The 24,186-nt window shown below is 38.5% G+C and overlaps 1 protein-coding gene across 1 annotated transcript in view; it reads left to right on the top strand.

The window, feature by feature from the left end:
• Positions 1–1,349: 1,349 nt before the first annotated feature.
• ITGA8 (integrin subunit alpha 8) overlaps positions 1,350–24,186 on the top strand; it is a 116,654-nt gene continuing 93,817 nt past the window's right edge. Inside the window, exons 1-11 of the mRNA XM_040079462.2 lie at positions 1,350–1,601; positions 1,748–1,872; positions 13,624–13,724; positions 16,149–16,272; positions 17,715–17,776; positions 18,711–18,756; positions 19,686–19,811; positions 20,932–20,976; positions 22,399–22,442; positions 23,417–23,473; positions 23,668–23,720. Of these exons, the coding sequence (XP_039935396.1) occupies positions 1,417–1,601; positions 1,748–1,872; positions 13,624–13,724; positions 16,149–16,272; positions 17,715–17,776; positions 18,711–18,756; positions 19,686–19,811; positions 20,932–20,976; positions 22,399–22,442; positions 23,417–23,473; positions 23,668–23,720 (968 nt within the window). The 5' untranslated portion in view covers positions 1,350–1,416. The remainder of the gene's footprint in view (positions 1,602–1,747; positions 1,873–13,623; positions 13,725–16,148; positions 16,273–17,714; positions 17,777–18,710; positions 18,757–19,685; positions 19,812–20,931; positions 20,977–22,398; positions 22,443–23,416; positions 23,474–23,667; positions 23,721–24,186) is intronic.

Raw genomic sequence — 24,186 nt, 5'->3', positions numbered from 1 at the left:
ATGCTGGAAATAAACACAAAGTTCTATTTTTGTGAAAAGGAATGTTAGTCTTATCTGAATAATCTTGCCATAAAGCACTTAAAATAAAACAAATATGAAGGCAAAGTAACCAGAACTTCACAACAAAACAAACTGCTCTCAACTGCTTTCAGAGGTAGATCTAATGTAGCATGTTTATTAATGGATTCTCTATTCTTTGGATCTTTTTCTGATTCTGTTTTGGACATATCTGCGTTATAAATGCTGAAAAACAATTCTTTTTCCTTGTTGAAAAGGAAAATCAGCTCCTACAGAGCTGATTGCATGGAAAATAAAACGTTTCTCCTTTTCTTCCTACCTTTGCTTTGGCCAGAAAAAATTATTAACAATCCCCTCAAGATGTGAGTGTGATGCCACACTTAGCTTCGTAGGGGAAGGGAGCATTTCGGGCAATCAGGCTTTTCTATACATTCTTAACAAAACCAGTTAAAACTCTGTTGTGGAACTTGCTGGGGCAAAACAGTTCAAGAGAGGAGTTATACAGCCCCATTCTTTTTAATTACTTTCACGAAGAAATTATTCGAGGAGCTTTCTAGAAGCACCGTTCCGTTTATGTGCCACGTTCAATTGGTTATTTCTGTGGGGGAAGCGGCACGACACCTGCGCCCGCATGCAGCTGTGCTGAAGGCTCTCTGCGCCAGCGCGAGGTGCCCCCTTCAGCTCATGAACGCTTCACGTAGCCGAGCGCTCACGGGCATATTTTGAGGAATTGCATCTTCTAACGTGTTTGAACTCTCCGCCCGGCTCTACATCTTGCCTGTGGTTAGAAGGGGTTGCTGTGGTTCTTTGGTTTCTATTTACTAATGGCCCTGCCGAGCAACCAAATAACAATCTGATGGAGGTTTACATTTTTTCAAAGCACTTCAGTTTCCTAAGAGAGATTTTCAAGTATCAGGCTCTTCATTTCAAACCCTTGAAAATGTTGGAAGTCGAGAGAAACTCAACTCGAAACCACCAGCCCACCCTCCGACGTCTGTCCCCGTGAACACGACGGCCCCGGGCGGCCGTCGGCAGCTGCTGGGCACGCACGGTGTGTCCCGCGTAGCCGCGTTCCTCGCGGGTTCCCGCCGGAGCCTCGCGGCGCTCGCTCTCCGCAGGCGCGGGCCGGGGGCAGCCCCGCGGGGCAGCGCGCCGCCAGGGGGCGCCCGAGCGCGCCTTCCTCTGGGGGGCGAGCGGGGCCGAGCGGGGCCGAGCCTCCCGCGCCGCCCCCCGCCCGCGCACGGCGGCGGCCGGACCGCACCGCTCCGCTCCTCTCCTCTCCTTTCCTCCTCTCCTCACCGTCGCGCACCTCTCCGCCCCGCTCCGCACAGCACGGCCGCCGCACGACTGCGCTCCGCTCCGCTGCGCCAGCGGGAGCCGGCCGCGGAGGCGGCGAGGATGCTGCCCCTCAGCCGCGGGCGGCCCCGCCGCTGGCAGCACCCGCTGCTCCTCCTGTCAGCGCTGCTCTGGGCGCCGGCGCTGGTGGCTTTCAACCTGGACGAGGAGAAGCTGACGGTGTACAGCGGGCCCCCGGGCAGCTACTTCGGGTACTCGGTGGACTTCTACATCCCCGACCCCAGCACGTGAGTGCCGCCGCCGGGGGTGGCGGGGCCGGGCCGCCCCCGCGCCCGGGGAACGCTTTGGGAAGGCGGTGGGCGAACGGCGCGGCGACAGCGCCCATCGCCCGCCCGTCCCCATCGCCGCGGTGACCTCCCGGTGTGTTTCGCAGGGTCAGTGTCCTGGTGGGAGCCCCCAAAGCCAACACCACGCAGCCGGACATCGTGGAAGGAGGAGCGGTGTATTACTGCGCCTGGCCCGCCACCCGGTGCAGGCAGATCCCCTTCGACAACACCAGTAAGTGCGCGGCTGTCCCGCGGCGCAGCGCCCTGTGTGCCGCGCCCCCGTGCCCGGGTCCCCTCGGCTCCTCCGCGATCCCCGCGCTTGGGTCGCTTTGGTCCGAGTATCTGCTCGGACAGAAATCCCGCTCCTAGGAGTCCCAATGCATGTGCTCTTGCAGGGAAGGGTTTAATTGTCTCCAGAGAAATAACAGGATTGTGAGCTCCAGGATCAGTAGTTCATCCTAATAACTGATTTTTTTTCCTCCTCTTCTTTTTCTTTAATGGAAGGTGTTTGTGGCAGATTCCTACTTTTGAAAACACTTCTGCATGTTCAGAAGGCAAAGCCCCAAAAGCCTTTTCTCACACTTCTCTGAACCGTGGAAGTCAGAGGATTTCTAGTCTTTGCTGTTATTTTCGGCGAGGGGATTTCTGGCTGTTCAGATGGATGAAGTGCCTCGTGTGGCATGCTTATTTAATTCTATTCAGAAAGCAAGAATCTTGTTTCAGAATACTGAAGCTAGACGCAAACCGATTTAGGCACAATGTGGATAGATTATATCCACTTCCAAAATCTCAAGACAGATGTTTCTTATTTAATTAGGGGGAACACACGTTTTAAACAATTCAAGCTGTTTATGTTTTCTGTTGTCTCTTTATATGTCTTGAAAATAATTTAAACCTAGTGTTTACGGAGACTTTAGAACAGATTCCTTTATTTAGGCAGACTGACAGCTTGACCATTAAGCAAAGTTATTATTCCTTAGGTTATATTTAATCTTAATATTTGTGTTTTATTGAAATAGGAACACAGTGCAGTTCTTGGGTTTGGTGGTGGTTTGTTTTTTTTGTTTTTTTTGGTGGGTTTTTTTTGTTTGGTTTTTTTGGGGGGGTTTGTTTGGTTGGTTTGGTTTTGGGTTTTTGGGGGTGGTGGGTTTTTTTGTTTGTTTTGGTGTTGGGTTTTCTTGTTGTTGTTGTTTTTGGGTTTTTTGGTTTTTTTTTGGTTTTTTTTCTGAAAGCAGAAGTTAAATTAGAAGAGCTCACTTAACTGTAGCAAATAAGTTGCACAATTCTTTTCTCCTCCCAACTCCAGCCACCCAGATCTCATTACTGTGGTAGTGTCTAGGAATACTGATCAGAATGATTGTCCCATTCTTCAAAACAAAGTGATAGTTCATGTATGTGAATATGGCCACTGGGGCAGGTAAAACTATGTACACCCTCTGGTTATATATAGAAATAGAAATGTATAGAGACAGTATGCATACATTATTTTAATTGTGATATGACCTGAGTGTACATATTTAAAATAAAACCAGGAACTAGATGAAATATTAATGTATTTCCCATCTTAGACAATTCATGTAAAAAAAGTGGAATGTATTACCTATACAGAATAATTTCAAGTTTGAATAGAAAACTTACAGCCCAAGTGAAAATTCCATAGCATTTTTGAAGGGGAGTTTTGAAAAATTTATGAAAATCTAGTGATGAACCCTAGAAGGACATCTGACTTTCCTGTGGGGAAACTTGAGGCAGCTCCAAACTCCTCGCAGAAATGTCCTTTTGCAGATACTATGCTTTGAATAAAGACACAGACAAACTGAAGAGTAAGTATATCAATAAGGCTTTGGACTGTATCACACAACTATTCAGCTTGGAATCTCCAAAGGGCAGTTCATTCAGTCTTCCTGAGATGGTTGTGTCCTCTAGATAGACTCCTGACTGGTAGACAGCTGAAGTTAAGCCAGAGAGCGACCGTGGTGAAGGCAGAGATGCACTGTCCTTGTGGGAGGGATGGCAGCATAGGGAGGTTTAGCAGTGCTGTCCTTGGCTCTCTAATTCCAGTGCCGAGGGCAGCACAGGTGTCATTTTGCACAATTTAGCAATGTCCTGTAGACAAGGACCCCTGTAGACAAGGGATGGTTTGCATGTCTTATACCACGCCCTATTCTTCATTGCCAGCAACAAAAAGGCCATCTCCAATATGCTTTAGAGGGCTCTGTTTTCCGATTTCTGGATGTATATTACATGTCAGTTTTTCTCTTCCAAATCCATTATTTACAGGATCAAATTTTGCTTCTTTTCCATGATTCTCCCAAGCAGAGTAGTCCACATGATCTCTGTCCTAGGTGAAACTATTTCAAAAAGTCTGTCGCACTAAGCTTCTTTTGAAGCCCTTAACTATGTTATGCCTACTGGTATTTAGATAGGCCTTGGTAAATATGTGGGGTGTTTGCTGTTCATGGTTCCTGTACAGGCATCTTGTACTCATTATGTCTTCTCTTACAGCATAACTCAGAAATGTTGCTATTCCCATTTTTAATATTTATTCTAAAAAAAACAAAACCAGAAAAAAATCAGTTTGGGTTGTCAAAAACCATATAAAAAGTTGATGATGGTGCTGGTAACTGACTCGGGAGCTTTTTCTTCTTCTTCCAGTGCCTTTACCACAAGATTATTCTTTCTTCCAAAACAGAAACACTCAAAAGTTGTTAGAAGACTAGAAGTTCAGTTGTAGCACCTTTAATATTAAAGATTAATACTTCATGTCTTGTAGGAGATATTTAAAAGTCTTGTAAAGCTCTGGGATTGTTTTCTGAAACAAAACAGAAGAACTACAGAGGCTGCTTCAAAGCTGAAAAATTTTATTTTGATGCATTTTTATACAAATCTTCCATTTTTCAATACTTTCTTCTTGACTCTAAGTAAATTATGTCTCTTTCAGTTAGATTAGCTAAGCAAAGCACAATAAAAGAAACAAAACTACTGAATAATTGGGAGCATTCTTAATTAAGTTCAGAAGGAAAAACTGAGTGGAACAGAAAAGAACTGGAAAGGCAGTGTGAACCAACAAATGGATAAAGAATTTTCTAATTTGGCATTTTTCAGCCTCAAAAGTTCAATGGGGAGGACTTTTAAATGCTAAAGAATTTGTTAAAGTCAAGCAGACTCACATATACTATATCTAAAGTTCAATATGGGAAATTGCTTCAGGTCACAAAAACTAAAATTTTCATTATTATGTAAAAATTCAAGAGATTAACAAATCCAAGAGGTTGAAAGACAGTGGCTTAAATTACATATGAGAGAGAGGGCTCATGTCTTCAGCTTCTGAGGACTGGATGCACTAATGCCTGTTGCATTCAATGCGAGTTATGTTTTGCCCTTGAGGAGGGAACATACGGTGTGTGCACTTGGGTGATGTTTGGACTTTTACTGCCACAAACAAGTGTCTTAAGTGGACATCGGATTGGTAAGACTCATATGTAACTACACCAATAATTTCTGTTCCCACAAAAACAATACAGCTAATTTCAAGTGAGATTCCTTTGTTTGCAAATGCTTTTGTGTTATTTGTGTTAACACTGTTACTATCTTGGTACTACTAAATGAAAACAGTGAGGACACTGACTAGTATTCTGTGATGACTGTAAGTCAAGATTCTGGACATGTGCAGATATCATGGTGTAGAGTTACTTTGTACTAATTTATAGTTATTATGTATTTTACAGTTATTGAGATGTTTAGTGGATTGGTAGATATGCCGTATTAACTAAAAAGGAGCAAAATCTCTCTCCATCAACATTTAAGGCTTGTTAAGAGGCAAAGACGAACATGAGCAGCCTCATGAGTCAGGAAAGGGAGAGAAGAAAAAGTAGTCCTTTGAATTTCTAAACTATTTATTGCCTTAGACAGAGAGGGCATTTGTTCGAGAAGTGATATGAGGGAACCAAGTGACAGACACCTTAGTAAAAAACTTAGTCTTGCTTAGGTTAATTTTATGATGTTCAGTGCCAAGATAGGATGATTTTTGGTTCTGCAAAGGCTATTTGGTTAAAAGGATTTGTTTGCTTATTTAGTTATGTGAGTAATATATTTTTATTTTTACAATAACTAAAATGTCATTTTAAAAAATGTCATTTTATGTCCTGAGCCATAGAGTCCCAAAGGGAGAACATGAGTGCCAGGCCTAACTGAATCTGACATCCTGACACTGGTGGGAGACAACTGCAGTGTTGCCCAGTGGATCAGGGATATGACACTGCAAGGGATGCACCCAGTCACTGGCGAGGTGCAGATAACCTCCCTCTTACCACACAGACTATGGCACTCAGTATTAGACTTTACTTTTTGGATCATGTAAGCTTTAAATGACAAAAGAAAAATCTTTGTGGTTTATGAAGCCCCCTTACTCTTTTTTATTTTTGCTCAGAGGCTAAACTCAGATGAGAGAATATTCAATGTATTCCCAGTGAAAAATACAAAAAACCTTTAAAAAATGCATGACTACTGTTGAGTGCCATGTTCAACCACATTCAAACACAGACTGAGCTCCTTACTACTAGCAAAGATATTCAAAAACAAGACTACTGCTGAAATCATCTCTGTGGCACTGTGCATGTGTTAGAATGCCCAAGAGGGTCTGAGTGCTAGGGGCAGCTGCATAACCTGTGTTAATGTGGAAATGTGTGTGGGCTAAACTACCCTGCTGAGAAGATGGCTTAATTTGAGTTAACAGAGGTGCAGGAGTATCTGCAGCCCATTCCCAAAAGCCACATCACCCAAATGAAATTGCTCTACAGGAAGTTGTCCCAGATGGTTACTAATTTCTCAGACCACCTATCTATGTTTTTCATAGTACCTAACCCGGAGATGTCTAAAGCAATGAGGTTATTTACTTAATTAATATTTAATCCTATATTAATAATTAATCCTGTTGATGAAATAGCATTTCTGACAAGCAACAGAGGGGCAAAGGAGGGAAGGAGGATAAAATTTTGTCATGTAGGATTTGAGCTGACCCATCCATAAGTAAGTCATGTAACCAGGCATTCCCATATGGGTTAGCCAGTGATATGGCCTGCAGCCAAGTTGGGGCTTTAGCAGGAACTCTGTGTGTTTCCTGCTGTTGATACAGCACTGACTCTGCAGTCCCTCTTTAAAGAGGTGTTTGCACCTCTTTAAAGCTCCCTAAATCTCTGTGCCAGGGTCAAGGCTCTGGGAAGAAGCTCAAAGCACTGCCCCTGAGAGCACAGTGGGTGCTTTAACCTGCTCTGTTGCAACAGGGAACTGAGATAAAGTATAATGGAAGGGCTTTTAGTATCCCCTTACTCCAGGAAATATAGATTGAAGGGCAGTGACTCTTCTCCCTTGTTTCCCTGCTTTGTGAAGTTGTCCTGGTTACATTGCAGTGTAAGGCTGTGATACTCTGAAACTCAATGACAGGGCAGGGAAACAGGTGTTGGCATCATATTAAAGGTTTGTGGTCTGTCTTGCCTCTCTTACCTACACAAAGCTAACTTCTTTTCAGTTTCTTCTGTATGAAATGCATTTACAATGACTATTTTTGCCTTAACACTGACAAGTCCTTTTTTCAGCTGTGTGCTCTTCCATTCAGCTGCCAGGAGAGGTAGCAGGAGAGCAATATCAAGAAATCTTTCTCCTCTCTTGATTAACTAGGCAACTTCCGAACCATTTGAAGCATCTTGCAGCTAGAAGCAGACTTAAATACCCCCAAAATGGTACTATTGCATTTGAAATATGGTAAAAAGCCAATAGTTCAGATTTTGTAAACTCATTATTAAGGTTGCTTTTAGTTGTAATACTTCATAGGCTGCATCAAGTTCTTTTATTTTAAATTAGGTCCTGAAAGCAGAATTTCAGATACCACTTCCCTTAAATTTCCAGAACACACTGGAATGTTTTCTTTGCTATCAGTTAACTCTACCAGTTTTACTAAAATAGGCTATATTTTTTAAACCAGCTGGAAAAAAATCTGAACAGCCTCTGAAGAGGAGCAGGGAAGGGGAATGTAAATCAGTTCTGACCAAGCGTGCAGCTGATAAAAAACATGAGCTAATCTGGCCAACAGTTGAGCTGATTGTAACAGAACCCAGGTACTATAAAAGGAGAAGATGTATTGTGGTACTTGAGAGCTTTAGTTACATGAAAAAATCATTAGCTGTGGAGATAGTAAGATTCTGGGGAAAACTTAGAATCCTGTTATAGAACAGAATTTGCATCTCAAGAGAAGTTGCAGAGAGAGAACTTTGTTGTACTTTTAAATGTTGATACATTTTAGTCCACTATGCCAGTAAGACCTTATCTGGAACGTCATGGTTCACTTGTAGCATTCTGATTTATAATAGACTCTCATGAGTTTCTTTTGTAAGTCTCGGCCCTATCTAAAGAAAGGAAAAAATACTCCTAGCTATGTTAGTTCAAGCCCTAAGGTCTTAATTTGTTTTTTATCAGATTGTATTTAGGAAAAAAATCCTACTGGGTTTGATGACTTTTTTTTGGATTCATGGAATGTCCAAGTAAAGCTCTCTAGATATGATCTATTAAATTAAAATTACTCATATGAATAGCAGCTAAGCTGCAGTAAAAACAGATCTAAAGTAGATGGTTGCAGAACCAGATAAATCTAAATATAGAAGCAATTCTTCTCATCATGACAGCATTTTGCATACCCTTACTATTTCTCAACACTTTGGAGTCCCCTTTTCCCCCCGGCATTAATTAAAAGCAAGTGTTTGGCTTAGTTCCCTAGATCATACCTAGTGTTTAGTTTTGCATTTGAATTCAGTCTCTGTGGTGAGGGTCTAATATCAATGACACTGTGAAAGTTACTGAGTTACCTTTGCTTTGTAACAGGTGGTATCACTGGACTCTCATGTTAGTGATACGGTGATAGGATTGTCAAGATTCCTTTGTTTCATTCACTTCTAGAATATGGGAGCAAGTATGCCAGGACCCTTCCCACTCCCTCTTTCCTTCTGTAAGCCAGACCACTAATGATGCAGTAGAGCTGCTTTCTGAGTTAACTGAGGTTGCTCAGAGCCTTTGGTTGCTGTCTTCTGAAACCACCCCAGAGGAGAAGAGCCACAGTCTCTCTGGGAAATCTCTTCTAGTGCTTAAGATTTATTCAGAAATTCTCTTGCTACCGCTTGTGTCTTGTTGCCCTTTTCCTTTGGCTGCATACCTCAAATGAGAGTTTGGCACTCTCTTCTCTCTACCTGTTGAGCACTGGATGAAGCACAAATACCTCATCCTTTGCTTTCTCTTCTTTGGGCCAAACACCTACAAAGAGTGATGCCTCAAAACTGTACATAACATTCCAAGTGTTGTCTCCATGTCGGGGATATTCATTTATAGAAATATTTGTGTGTTTTATATGTTTGTATTCACATTTTATACAAATACGGATAGGTTTAAGTAATTGTTCAGCTCTACTCTCTGTATGTATAATTATGTACAAATATATAAAATTCATGTATTATATTTTATCTATATTTTGTATATGATGGATGTGCATAGATACATACACAGATATATCAAAACAGATATTTGAAAGGGATTTGCCATCATGGATGTAGACACAGATTTGAGGGCAGTGTAGCTGAAGCTGCTGCAGATGCCTGGTTAATGGACATCTGTGTTTATCCAGGACACCCAGGCAAATAGACCCAGAGCATTTAGACATAAGATGTTTCAAAACTTCAGAATGGTGAAAACTAATGTGAAAGACCTGCAGGTGTATTACATAGGCAGATATTTTGCTTTGACTAGAAGCATTGTTTTCCTGTGTTAAGTTTAATTAAAGTATTTTCACATAATCACTGAATAATTTCATTTGGGAAAGACCTCTAATATCCTGTAGTCCAACCTTTGAATCTTCACCACCTTGATTTGCTTTTGTTCATTTGAGTATTTTGAAATTATAAAAGATGCTGCATTTTTTTATCTACAATTTTCAAGAGCTGAATGAATCACAGTAATAATTACCAGTGTTTGCCCATATAGCTCTTATGCATTAATTGGCATAAAAAAAATTGGTATATAAAAATTGGTATAAAAAAATATTGGAAGGGGAAATGTTTTGTTCATGCCTATTAAGCTATGATGTGCTAATTTAGTGACTGAGAGGAGACCAATTCCCATAGAAAGCACAAAGTTTACTCTACATGTATAAATTATGGATTTGCACTAATGTTTGCTCTAGATTCAGGCTTTCATTCCTACAAGTGAATCTGTGCTATTGTTCTTAACATAGATTTGATTTTAGCTGTCTGAACTCAAATTTTTCTATTTGTCCAAATACTGTTTTGGCAATGTAAGGGTTGGGGTTTTTTTGTTTGTTTGTTTTTTTTTGTGTGGTTTTTTTTTTTTTTTTTTTTTTTTTGTTTTTGTTGTTGTTGTGGGTTTTTTTTTTTGGTTGTTTTTTTTTTTTTTTTTTTTTTTTTTTTGGTTTTTGGGTGGTTTTTTTTGTTTTGTTTTGTTGTGGTTTTTTTTTTTTTTTTTTTTTTTTTTTTTTTTTTTTCCCTATTTGGTAGCTCCTAGGTGCCTCAACTAAAAAACTAGGTGAAGGAATGCTGGTTTTAATAATCATGTTTCTGTATCTCCAGAGCTGCTTTTGAATCTGGATTGTAGGGCAGTACCATGTATAGGAGTCATGGCTCTGCAGTAGAAAATGAGGTGCTTTGGGTTTGCTGAAATGCAGTTTAAAGATATCCTCATACCTAAATTTATATTTATAAATCTCTCTGCTCTTTGCATATTCCTGGTTGTCTGGGCCTTAGTCTTAGGCAGTATCATTATGAGTGACTCCAGAGCTGCATCTCAAGCCAAATTTGCGAGTCATCCAGCCTGTTAACCATCTGGAACAGCTCCTGGGCTGGCTCTGAAGCAATCCAGCTGGTACTCAGGCACTCCTTGGACCTCTCTGTGGACAGGCTCAGGCGTTGTGTGCCCAGCCCAGCTGCTGCCTTGTACTCTTGCTATCCTTGCACTAGTGTCACATATCATGATACAAGATAGCCTGGACTCCTTCTTAAAAGGAGCCAGGCATTCTCTTCCAGAAGAGAAGATGATATGTGAATGCAACTTGAATTCCCACCAAGTTTTTGCTCCTCACAAAAATAAAGCTGTGGGTAGAGGTACAGTATAGACCTAGCCTGTGGGTCTCAGAGGCCCGTAAATAGCACAAGGAGAGCTGTGTCCCTGTCATATAACGGTGTTGTCAGGATACGGACATGCCACTTTTTGAAATGCCTAGGTAATGTTGCTTTGAGGAATATACTGATTTGATTTTTTTTTTTTTTTTTTTTTTTTTTTTTTTTTTTTTTTAACTGGATTGGTATTTATCTGAGTAAATGAATAGTCTTTGTCTGAGTCTAATCTAAGATGGCCATTCATGGCTACTTACAATTGGTTTAAAAAAAAAAAAAAGTACTTTAGGTACTTTTAGGCCATAATGCTTCTGACTTTCTCAGAGTTTTGCTTTAGGAGAAAAAGAGCTGTCTTAGATCATATCCTTAGATGTAAGTGGGTGACTAGCTCAGAAGTGGACAATTGCAGCAGGGCAAAGTAGTGACGGTGTGAATTCAGACAAGTTAGCTGTGTATATTGCTTTATTTTGCTAAAGTTACACAGAAAGCAGTAGATGTTTTATAGCATTCTGAAATACTGATTAGCTGTTACATACAAAAGACTAAACTGTATTTTAAGGCACAACCTTGGAAACTGGGAATGTGACTCTATAGCTCTAGCAAGGATGCTGAACAAAAGTGATTAGAAAATATCAAGAGTTATCTAGGAGAAAAACAAAACCTGTTTGTTGATTTGTGTGTCTGTGGTATTTTTCAAATTATTTTATAATGAAAATCTCAAGCCACATGATGAAGGATTCCTACTACACCATATGCCACTAAATGAGGTGGGATTGTGCATGTGTGTATGTATAGTTCTTGCAGATTTACTAGTAAATTCAGCTGTTTGATAAATCCCAAACAGTTGTCCAAGTTTTAAAATTTAACTTCTTTTTAAATGTTGGTATACTTTGCCAGTAGACAAGTATGTTGTTTTGACTGAAAATGTAAGCTCCTTTTAAGTTAGAACACTGGCCATGAGTATCCCCAAAGCCAGGCTAGCATTGGCTGCTGTAAGCTGGCCATGGCTGATTTTCAAGCTTCAAAAGCTTTGTTTCTATCAAGACCCCATCTGTGAACATTGATCATATTCAGATCTGCTGGAGCATTAAAAAAAGAAAAAAGAAACCTTTAAAGTCTGGATGGGTCTGACTTCACTGGAAAAAATAATCAAAAGTAGTGTTGCCAAAACTAGGTAGGAGCTGGCAGCAGCTACCATGCAGTGTGTCAAATACACTGTCTCTCACATCCACTCAAGTTTAGGCCTAACTTCAATAAAATGTATTTTTAAAATGAATAATTTTAGAGTAATTTTAAATTGTACTTCCTGAATTTTTAAGAGCTAAATATTGCTGAAATTTATCTCTAAGTATGAACTTCAACAGTAGCTGCTGTAATTGGCACAGCACAGAAGCTAATACTTGTTAGAAGGAAGATGTTTCCTTAGAGACTTTCAAACTTTTAGAGATTCATTCTCATTCTTCTTTCCTTCATGTTTATTAGGAAAAAATACAGACATAGAGTACCCTTGTTCTCCAAGTATGAGGCATTTTTCTTTCTAATTCAGTTTATAACATTTCTGAGGTTACGATAAGCTGAAGTCAATAGTGAGCTGACATCTTAGAAAACATTCAGGTACCTCCTGTATTCCTTCTGGGCAAATCCCAAGGAGTGTTGACTTTTTAAAATGTTGGCTGTATTTTTTTCTCAGTTATTTAATAACGCATGTAAATCCTTACAATATGATCTGACACTACTTTTTTTTTTTAACATTCCAAGGTATACAGTGTTTTTATTTTCACTTAGAGTGACTAAAAAGGATTGATTCTTCTGAAATCCCGCCTGATAGGAGCCAGAAACAAACATAAAGGAATGCAGATACAAGGGGGTAGGAGTAATGCCCTGCTTATGTATAAATTGAAAAGTTCATTAGGAATGACTGGTAAGGGAAGAGCATAGCTCATGAACATATGGGAAATCAGTTTACTTCAGAGAACTGAGGGTGAAGGGAAGGGATGTCTGCTTTTTATTAAAACCTGAAATGCATTATAATTGGCCTGAATCTTTGCCCAGATGGCTTCTCTTATGCTGACATCTGTAGAAGTGTATATAAAGCAACATTAGGAAGCTGTCTCTTGTGACAGTGTGTACATATGTAATTCTGTTAAAAACTAAGTCCTTTGCTATCTGTAGTGTTGGTCTTTGAATAAGCATGCTGAGAAATGTCATTTGTTTGACAAAAACTAATTATGGAACATGCTTTTTGCATGGAAAATTTCTACCACAATTGAGAAAACTTTTTAGAGATTTTCACCTGTTTTTGTAGATTCTTGTTCACTCTTCATCACAAATTCCAAGTAAACTTGTTTGGTGGTGGTTTTTTGTTGTTGTTGTTTTTGTTTTTGGGGGGTTTTTTGGTTGTTTTTTTGGGGGGGGTGTTTTTCTTTCTTTGTTTTTGTTTTTTGGGCAGGTTTTTTTGTTTGGTTGGTTTTGGTGGTGTTGGGTTGGGGTTTTTTTGTTTGTTTGGTTGGTTTTTTGTGGATTGGTTGGTTGGTTTTTTGTTTGATTTTTTTTGGCAGGGGGAAACACAGCATTTCCAATTCCACTCCTGTCTATTTTTTCTAAAGTTGAATGTTACTATTTTGAATTTTCATGTGTAAATTTAAGCTGGTTTCTGCTGAGCAGTGAAAAGGTTAAATCAAAACAAGAAGTTAAATTCCTATTGAATGGGTTGGATGATGACAAGTGGATGCAATGTAATATATCCACTAATCTGTTCAAAATTCTGTCCTTGTGTTAAAAATAAGCTGTCAACATAGTGCTTCTTTCTTTGTCAGACAACAGGAAAATTAAAGTCAATGGCACCAGGGAACCTATTGAATTTAAGACAAATCAGTGGTTTGGGGCAACAGTCAAAGCTCATAAAGAAAAAGTTGTGGTAAGTCTTATGCATTTGATATTCATTTGGAGAGGGTTGTTTTCTCAAATGTATATATGTTTAATAGCTTTCTTTGTGTATATTTTGGAAATAACTCTGATTATGCATGAATTATAAAACAGAATATGTATATAATTCAAAAGCAAAAGAAGCCTGTAAAGTCAGGTTGTACTGATCAAGTGAAGATGATCCCGCTGTATTTCAGAGATACACAGGAACTGATAGCTGTATGCTACAAAATGTTCAGTATTATGAAGATGTATTTGGAATGTTAAATACAGAATATAGTGAAATTGCATGTATTTGAATGTAATGAAATGTTATAAAGCCAAGAACCTCAGCTGATGTTCAGTTAGGAAAACATCTCTTTTGTCACATTTGCATTGTTTTGAACAGCTATGTTATAGTAATGGTGAAACAGCTGCAAAAAAAAAAAAGCTGATAAAAAAGCTGATAATCAAGATGGCTATCAAAATGCTGTATCTGTTTTCCAGTTTCACTGAACGTTTTACCTGTATTGATAGAGGCCCAGCAGTGGGCAGGTATTTTTATTGCCTAGTGAAGTGCTGGTTATGCTTCCAATTGCATTAAAGTTTACATTAAAAACAGCACTGAAGTAATTGTGATAAGAATAATCGGTTTGGTCATTAGTTTTACTAGTTTTTACAATCATCAAACAAAAATTTACCTTGGGATTGGATTCAAAATTCCAATTACTACTTAAAAAGTAGTCATAAGGGAGGAAGTATTGAAAAGAAATGCTTTCCCTTATATTGTATCCTTTGTGGTTAACCTACAGAAGGATTTTGAAATGAAACAGGTAATGAGTAAAACATCACCCTATTCTGTTACAGAGCTAAGTAAACATAAAAATTCAAAAAAAATTCTAAAAATAGATGAACATTTTCCGTTTTCTGTACTCTACTAAGCAGTTCACAAATTGAAATAAAATACTTCTTTACCACCATTTGTGAAATCTTAATCAAGTGAGTAGAAAAACTCTTCAACAGATGTGCTGTGTCTGTACCGACCAAACTTCATTTATTTGGGGTATCTCTTCTCAGAATCTGAAACTGAGGTATAGTCAACACTTTTCAGCCAAAAATTTGGACAGCAAAGCTGGAAAGCTTTGTCTGTTAAGCTTTGTAGGCTAAGAGAAAATGTCATCAAACTGTCAGGAACTTGTTTTTTAAGCTACAGATTTAATAGTAACCTGCATTAAGTCAACATTTATTATTATATTGTTCTTGTTTAAATCCGTCTGGCTTGATGTCAAAGGTAACAAAAATCACCCCCACAGGACATATACTCCTCTTTGCTGCACTGTGTTCTTGCTCTCTGTTTCAATATGCAGGGTTTCCTAGGTAGGGGTGTGTGAAGTGCCCCTGTTCCTTAAGCCATTGCTCCACGGGCTCTGGGTGGTGGTGAGCTCTGAGTAGCTGGTGGTTCAGCTGGTGGTACAGCTGGGACTGATTGCAGAACGAAGGCTAATAGGATATTGTAAATAATAGCAATACCTTGCTAGATGTAGACAGGTTTGTAATTGAAAGAGTAGGACAAGACAGAACCAGAATGAAGGATTTATTTGTATTTTACAGAGGCAAAGTTGCAGGGAGAGTCTTCATCCTCCCAGGCAATGAAAAGTTTCAGGGCACAGGAAACTGTGAGGAATGACTTGCAGACCTGAGAGCTTATTGTTCTTATTTTTCTAATTATCTGGATTACCTTCAGAAAGGATAATGCTTCTCTCTACATGAGCTGTGCATCTTTTATCTTTACTTTGTCATGTTTGTAACACCACTGCTGTAACATGGAAGATTAAATATCTGGCCAAAACTTCCTTAGCAAAAAAACCTATTCAGTCAGACTTTTGAATGCCTTATTACTGTATCCTGTATGTGAAGATTTGAACCAGGGAATTATAAGAAGGCAGACACTGATGATTATGATTGACCATATAATAACAATCTGACAAATCTCCTGCTGAGTGGAGTCAGTTCTGCTGCTATGCCCATTATTTTAGGACATACCAGGACAGAACTGGGATTGCCTTCAGCCACATATACATGATATGCATCTTAAATTATGGGATCAGCTCCTGTGCAATGAGCAGTAATAGAGCAAACATATTCCCTGTGAAGCAGACTTAGAGGGTATTTGTAACACGGCTTAAATGTGACTTGTAGTCCCTGACAGATTTCACCCGTCAAGGGCTATAAGTGAAACATCAGTGTGCTTTTCAGGTTATAATGAAATTATATGAAGGAGTGTTCTGGCATTTTCTTCTGTCTTGTTATCATTGCTATATGAATGATACAACACCAGAGAGAATCCTTGTACGCAGCCTATTAAAAACCATATTTGCCAGATGCAAGAGTGTGAGGAAGTATGTGTGTTTTCTGTTTTGTGTTTCTGTTTTTATAGGCTTGTGCTCCTTTGTATCATTGGAGAACCCTTAAAGACAGCCCTGAGAAGGACCCTGTTGGCACCTGCTATGTAGCAATTCAGAACTTCAGTGCCTATGCTGAATATTCACCTTGTCGCAACAGTAAGTATTAATATGAACAGTTGTGTTGAAGGAATTGGTTTTGCACTGAGGGTTTTCATTCTTTCAGTCTTCACACCACTGAGTTTTGGTTGAATGAAGGTTACTATATTTTTTTATTGCATTGAATGAAGGTGTAAAGAAAAATTAACATTAAACTGTATGCCTACAATTGGATGCTTTGTTGTATAACTAATTGAAAGAGGAGAAACTAAGAAAATTAAGTGTGTGCAGTTATAGTAATCAGCTATATTTGGCTCAATTTTTGTGGCTTTAGAACATAGCAAGCAGATCTAGATAAGAACCAGACAGCATATTAAACCAATTATTCATGCTTATGCTGAGTATAAATGTCCCATCACAAGGTCACGATTTGAAGAACAGACCCTGCATAGAAACACACAAGCCTATATCATCACTCATGCCAATATCATCCACAAGAGCTCCTATGTGAAGGACTTTTAGCATGGAAGAAAGCCATGTACATTAGAACTGCTGTTCCACACTCTTCTCTGGGCTGTTCTGAGGATGTGGTAGCCGTCTCTGGACCTTGCTTCTTGGGGAATAGGAATAAACCACATGTATATTTAGAAGCAGGTTCTGCTACCTAGAAATCTGCAGAAAATACCACATATTAACTTATTATCAGTCATTCATTTTGCTCAGCATTCTGTGCCTATTGTAATAGGGCTTTAAGCAGCGTTCTGTTGTGTCTTCCTTTTAAAGCCTAATTCTGTCTGCATGGACAGCTACAGAAAGAAGCTGAATCTGTAAGAACCAATCTTAAGATCTGGTTTGTGTACTTATTGATGTCTCACTGGAACTTTGGCAAAGGCTTATGTCATATGAATAGAGAGTTCAAGTGGCCATTCCTACTCTCAGTTTCGCAGTCCTGCAGCCTTCTGGCACTCTGGCACATACAGAATTGCCATAAGTTGCTTGCCAACACATTTTGCATGATTATATAAGGATTTGGAGAATAAAAATATAAGTAGTCAGAAGCAGGAAAGTTGATTTTCCGTGTACCCATCCTAACCCTTACACTGTGTCAAGGTTTTTTGAGAACACCTTAGTAAACACCTATTTTTGTATTCATGACAGATCAGACTGTGATGAGAATTCTACAGTCTAGTTGAGTTTTTTACTTTTTTATCTCCAGCTAAATTAAAACTGAATCCTTGGTAGTTGTTTCAAGGGTCCTTTCTTGGTAGTGGAAGGAGCAATTCCCAAGTAGCAGGTCCTATTTTTCAAAATCTTCACAAGGGACTGCATGATTGGGATCTTGTAGAAGGTCTTGATTTGCTCTGACTCTTCTAAAAAAGAATACATATTTTCACATATATTGTCAGTGTTGCATTTCATAGCATTACAGCTCCAGGAGTATCTTTGTTATCTTCCACATGCACTGTAAAATCAATAAAATGCTTCTACCTTCATAATTGCAGGCAATGCAGATCCTGAAGGACAAGGCTTTTGTCAAGCAGGTTTCAGCTTAGATTTTTACAAGGTGAGATTCTGCTTCTTAAGTATTTTGACTAAATGTCATTGTGATATATCTGCAGGATTCAAGTGCTGTCTCAGTGGTCATGAGTTTATCTCCATGCATGTGAAGTTTTTGGAAGTTCTTTCCTCCTTTTCAAGGTTCAAACTTTCTTGTTTCATTAATAAAAAGAAATACTCAGCCCGTTTCTCTCTTTGCAGCATTCCAATCTGTCTCAGTCTATCTTAACAGATAATTAGGCAAAAACTGTGTACTTCTGTCTCAGTCTGTCTCACTTAAAATGATTTACTTGACTTTCAGGAAGGAGTGGGACAGGCACCGACTGGTTTTAAAAAAGTAAAATAACCTATATAAGGATGCTTTTGGTGGTGGACTAGTCATTGAGTAAAACCATTCTCATGTGGGGGTGAAAGTACTTAAGGGAAAGAACTAGATTTTCTTAAATGCTAAGAGGTCCAGAAACAGTGCTGTGGGAGAAAGGATAAACTTTGCACAATTGTTGTTATCTGGGCCATTATTACAGTACCAGAGCCTCAGGTAACTTTGACCATTGCCACTGTTCTGAGCATTCTGCAGCTCCATTGTATAATTCTCTATAAAACATTATTGTCATTTCATTGAATGTGAGCACCCTCTTTTCTGTTAACTTTGTTTTGTTACAAATAAGCAGCAAGTTTTGAAATGTTATGTTAGTGGTAAAATAAATGGCTTTCATTGCAAGCACAGATGCATAGGATGATTTAAACTTTTTTTTAACTACGGATTTTCCTGCAATTCCATGCAACTACATCCTTTTCTTGAACATGGCCGTTCTCCTTTATCATGATTCTGATATTATTTTGGTCATTTAAACTGTTGTTTGTTTTTTTTTTTTCCCATGCATGCTTAATTTTGCTGTGTTCTTTTGTTTTATAATTTTATTTAATTCTGCTTTTTGTAGAATGGAGACCTGATAGTAGGCGGGCCCGGTAGTTTTTATTGGCAAGGTATGTTCATCTGGCTGGTTAACTGGATCTCAGAAGTGAAGCAGAAAGTGTTGTTGTTCTAGATTTCCACTGTTTTGTTGGTTTAAAATAGCCAGTCCCTGATCTTATTTTCAACAAACGTAAATCAAAAGAATTGCTTAACAAGCAACTGAGCGTAAAAATAAGCCATGAAAATCCAGGATGTAGGTTGTGTAGGAAGAAATAACTATTTTTATGTTGACATTTTAGTATATTAAGTTGAATTTTTCCGTAGAAATACTACAGATTTAAAAATTGTTAATATTTGTAGAGCAAATGTACTATTTTAAAAATGTTTGTTACTGTTTGTTTTTGAACACAACCTTTTATAGCTATCTACATGTATTTTAAGTTAATTAATGGCATGACTGTAGGTTCCAAGATGTGGTTTCTTATGTAGCTAAACCCTCAAGTTGTTTCAGTAAAGGGTCAAGAGGTTATTTTTGTTTTAGCCTGTTCTTACATGTATGATGTAGCTGATTCCCAGCCTCTGCCTACCACCTTGCCCACTGTCAGCCTCTTTGATGTGTACTTTTGCATTTTTTTTTAAGATCTAATTGATTGTGATTGTAGGGAATTCATAGCTTTGAATTCTCCATTGAGATATTGCTTTCATTGGTCTACTACATTTGTACAATGCAGTGACTTTAGTTTGAATTGGTACATTGAGATGGATCTGGACGTGTTTTTGTAATGGTTCAATAGAGATCGGGTGCCTTGTTTTATTGATTTGTTTGTACTCTTGAGACTTCCAGGGTAATAATGGAGAAAGCTTGAGAGAAGTTATCTGCTCTTTGCACCTGTGCTGTGTTAGTGTTCTTTCTGCTCTGTTCTGGTGTTCTGCTAGCCCTGTTTTATAGAATCTGGCCCTCTTTTAGGTCCCTTTCATTTATGAAGCTGTTTGAATCCAGGTCAGGTAATCACTGCAAGTATTGCGGACATCATTGCAAATTATTCCTTCAAGGATATTCTGAGGAAACTGGCACGAGAGAAGCAAACAGGAGTGGCACCACCCTCATATGATGATAATTACATGGGTAAGCTGAGTTCTACATGAGTTAGCAATGTGTTCTAAAAGGATGAGCCTTACATAAATATGCAAACAAGCCCTACGTTACTATTGTCCCAAATGTGAGAGGATTTGAACGTGTTTTACCTTAAGCACAACAGCAAATCAGTAGTTTGCTAGTTACTTCAGTGAGATTATTAACATTCTTAAAATGATGCACAGCAACAGGATTTGAAGGTTGAGATCTTAAATGTCTTGTTAGGGTTCTTATTATTTGATCTTAAATAATTAAGTAGAAATATAAAATTTTCCCATTTATGTATTTTTTCATTGCAAGATGATAGATTGAATTTAATGTAATTAAAGACAATTTCAATTTTTATTAGATAAATTCCAATTCTGTTTTGTGGTGTTTTGTACAGTACTACACAAATACCCAATTAATTCTACTGATCTTTAAAAGATACGATTGAAGTAAGCAATAGCAAAAGTCAATTTGAAGATACCATGTAATTAATAGAAAAAACTTTTTATTAGCACTGATCTCTAGGAATTTGATACTCACGTCTCTGCATGTAAGGCAGGTTTATCTTCACACAGTTATAGAAAAGATTCAGTGGAATTGGATGGCACGCCCTTGCACTCTTGCCCATAGGTTTGAAATTTAAGTCCCTGATACAATCCAAAAGTCCTTCTTTACTGTGACAGTAGTAACTATCTCACAGGTTTGCTAAAACTCCAGGAGGTGCTTTACTGCATCTTTTGAAATCTATTTTCCACATAAAACTCAGCCAGGACACTCACACATTACAGTACAATAATGAAGACCTGAACTGTGTCCATAGCTGTTAGGGCAAAACGCCATAGTAACTGGTGTTTTTTTCAGATGTATTAGTAAGTATTATTGATTTAGAAGCTCTTTTTTGGAGAAGAGGGATTCAGACCGACCATTAATTTAGTCATAGTAGTGTGATAAACCTTTTTTCTTTTCTCCACACAGTTTTAGTATACTCATGTTAGAAAACTTGCATTCAGCAGATCCATTGAACAGACAAATCTGATGGTCCTTGAATATTTTTTGAAAGAAATCATTTATCAAATTTGGGTTGTTTGTTGTTGTTGTTGTTTTTTTAATTATCTTTAAACAGGATACTCAGTGGCTGCTGGGGAATTCACTGGGGATTCTGAACAAGGTAAGCACCTATGTACTTGAATGAAAATCATATGGCCACGCACTTACTGAATTCCTTGTTTTGGGTCTCTACACAGGAACATACTTGTTATACAATTGAAACACTGGTGAAACTTAAGCTATCCGTACTAAGTATTCTCAGAGACAATTGCCTTAGACAGTATAATGTAACAGAATTAAAGTAACACAAAAATTTGAATTCCATACGGGGTGACTTTATTGAGGAGCTTGTCAGCTTTGTAGTCCAGACTCACAAAGTCAATAGGGACATAGTGCATTTCCACAAGTAAAGCCGGTGCTCCAGAACTGCTGCTGCTTAATCCCTCTAAATTTAGTTGCATGTTCTGCATGATGAAGGATTCAAAAAAAAAAAAAACAACAAAAAAAAAACCACACAGTTTTGAGCCAAACACTATGATGTGTATAAAGAGGCACCCCCAGTAATGGAAGACTACATTTTTGGCTGATTTTTTAATGCATACTCAAAGTTTTATAATGGATGATTTTGAATCAGTATGTCATGTAAATCACTGGCAAAAAATATTGCATAGTTGGCTGACTTGAGGTTCATCCTGTGTCCTGTTCCGGCCTTCGTTAGGACTGTTTCCCCTTGAGCAAACACATTCAATCAGAGGGGAGTATATGGTCCCAGTGAGGAACAGAGGAAGGCTAGGTCAGTGCAAGCAGGTGGCTGAGGTGCTCTGTTATCTGAAATTCCTGCTGCTGGCTTCTGATGTGGATATCCTAATGAAGGAAGGTTTAGATTGCAAGGCTGCAGGCTGGGACTTCGCTTTTTCCTTCTGTTTTCTACTCATTCTTTCTGCTAGTTGTTTAAGATTTCACCATTGAGCAAAATTACTCCTAGAAGGCAGCAATGTCTAACATTTAATGTTCTTATTCAGTAGATCCCTCCAATGCCACTCACAAAAATTTCCTTGTAATGCTTTTAGATAGAATGTGCAGAGTTTGTCAAGCACTTACATTGCATCAAGTGAAATAATGGATGACATAAACTCAGTAGGCAAAAAGAAAAGAAGTATTTGTAAGGACAGTTCTATTTAGCTTCTGTGCTCTAGTATGTGATGCCATAACTAATTCTTGTTCCATCAATACTCAGCTGTCAGGTAGCAAGCTGAATTTTACCAAGGACTTTATTATACTGTGCTATGCTAAGCAATGCTAAACAGAAAGAGGTTCAGGGATGGGTGTATTCAAAAGTCAGAGAATAACATTTTGTGCAAGTAAATGAACTGAATGAATGCTATAGTCTTATGAAGTAATGGCTTGATGTGATTTACAGGTCTGTCTGATACAGATCCTAAGGGTTTTGACATACATGGAAGTTTTAAGTGGTGTGGGATACATGTTGCATGCACAACTCAGATTGCAAAACCAGTTTACTGTTGGTCATTTATCCTTTCAGAGCTGGTTGCTGGAGTCCCAAGGGGAGCACAGAACTTTGGCTATGTATGTAGTGGATCTTCATTTTATAATTTTTATAGTGAGAATGCAATTGAGCTATTTGTAAGGGTAAATGCTACAATATATTTTCTGTCTCTTTCATAAAAAACTTTCAAAACAGAGAACACCGCCACTGACTTTCACCCTCAGGCTTATCTGCCTGGGTTGAAATGCCTTTACTGGTTTGGGTTTTGACTGTTAAGCACTTAGTCCCTTCTGAAGTCTGTTTTCAATAGGCAATCATGATTACAATGACATGCTCTGAGTGACTAGTATCCCTATACCCACCGAGTGTTATCAGACCTAAGCTCACCCACAGATTAGTATGTTTTTGTGCAATGCTGTGTCCACAGTGCAGAGGAGTCCAAGTTCAGATTATTCATAGCCAGTGTTTACTTTCATTGTAAATGTATACACTGAAATCCAGGTGCAAAGAGTCACGACGTGCAGTTAGAATTGAAGGGGAGAAAACAATACATGTTCGTGGATAAAACCTTTAACTTGTAGGAACAAAGTTCCACAAGTAACCTGACTGGGAAAAGAGATCACAGTTACTGAGATATTCTCTAGTTTTGTGGACCCCAAATTCCTTGTGTCTCTGGGACTTCTTTCTAATTTTTTTTTTTTTTAAGTGTATTTGTGTATGTATATATTTTTTTATATATATGTATCTTTCTTTATGTTTTAAGTTCATGTTTTCATGCCTTGTCACTGATTAGTTGATAATCTGTGATTTGCTGTTGCTCGGTGTCCAGCAGGGAGGGGAAATATTTTTCCCTATTTTTTTCATGGGGAACTGGAGGGTCATGAAATCTTAGCACTTTGTTCAAGATGATACAGGAAAACTGTGGTGAGACAGAAAAAACTGTTTTTTCTTGGCCACTTGGACCATCTTTCACTGTGTCAAATGCTTTTGCAGTGATGTCATGCTGTAGCATCTCCATGTATGCTTGAAACTTTCCTTTTTCTTCTGTTCCCAGGTCTCAATTATAAATTCTTCTGACTTGACCTTTATCCAGAACTTCACTGGTGAACAGGTAATGTCAAGCAACTATGTGATGAAATTTTGTATCTCTAGACCATCTAGTTTCCATAATTTTGTTTCAAGAATATATAAAATGGTTTGGGTTTTTTTTGTAATAGCAACCATAAAAACAAAGAGTGACAGTAAAAAAAAATTTACATTTTATATCCAATATTAAAGTCTATCTGTTGTTTTTTTTATTTTCAGATGGCATCCTATTTTGGGTACACAGTTGCAGTATCTGATGTTAACAATGACGGGTAGGTTACCAAATATATTTATCTCCACTGAACATTAATAGAAGCAATGACTGATTTTTATTAATAAATGTAGGTTTTCAGATGCTTCATACCTCAAAATGCTTCTCTTGGCTTCTCTGCTTCTCCAATTTTAATTGTTCACATGGAGTTATCTTTGTTCAATCACAGTGGCATGAGTATTTGGCAGACCTAGTTTGGATGAGTTTATCTTCCCAAATATTTATTCAAAGCACTGTGTCAGAGGAGTATCCAGAGTCCTAGGAAACAGATCCAGGTAGAAAAACAGTGAATGAACAGCCCTAGTTACCATGGGGAAGAGATAGGTGAAAGTCAGAAGTTCATTCTCCCATTCTCACATACAGGAAAGTCTTCTCCTCCATAGCTTCACTTCTCAATTTGAAAAGCCTTCTAATGTCATCAGCTCTTCTTTCCTCATTCTGGCACCTGCTGGTTGGCCATCCATTTT

Source organism: Hirundo rustica, chromosome 1 (assembly GCF_015227805.2).
Source record: "Hirundo rustica isolate bHirRus1 chromosome 1, bHirRus1.pri.v3, whole genome shotgun sequence".
In the NCBI taxonomy this organism is placed as follows: domain Eukaryota; kingdom Metazoa; phylum Chordata; class Aves; order Passeriformes; family Hirundinidae; genus Hirundo; species Hirundo rustica.
Note: the sequence above shows the minus strand (reverse complement) of the source record. Positions and strands in the feature narration are given on the sequence as shown.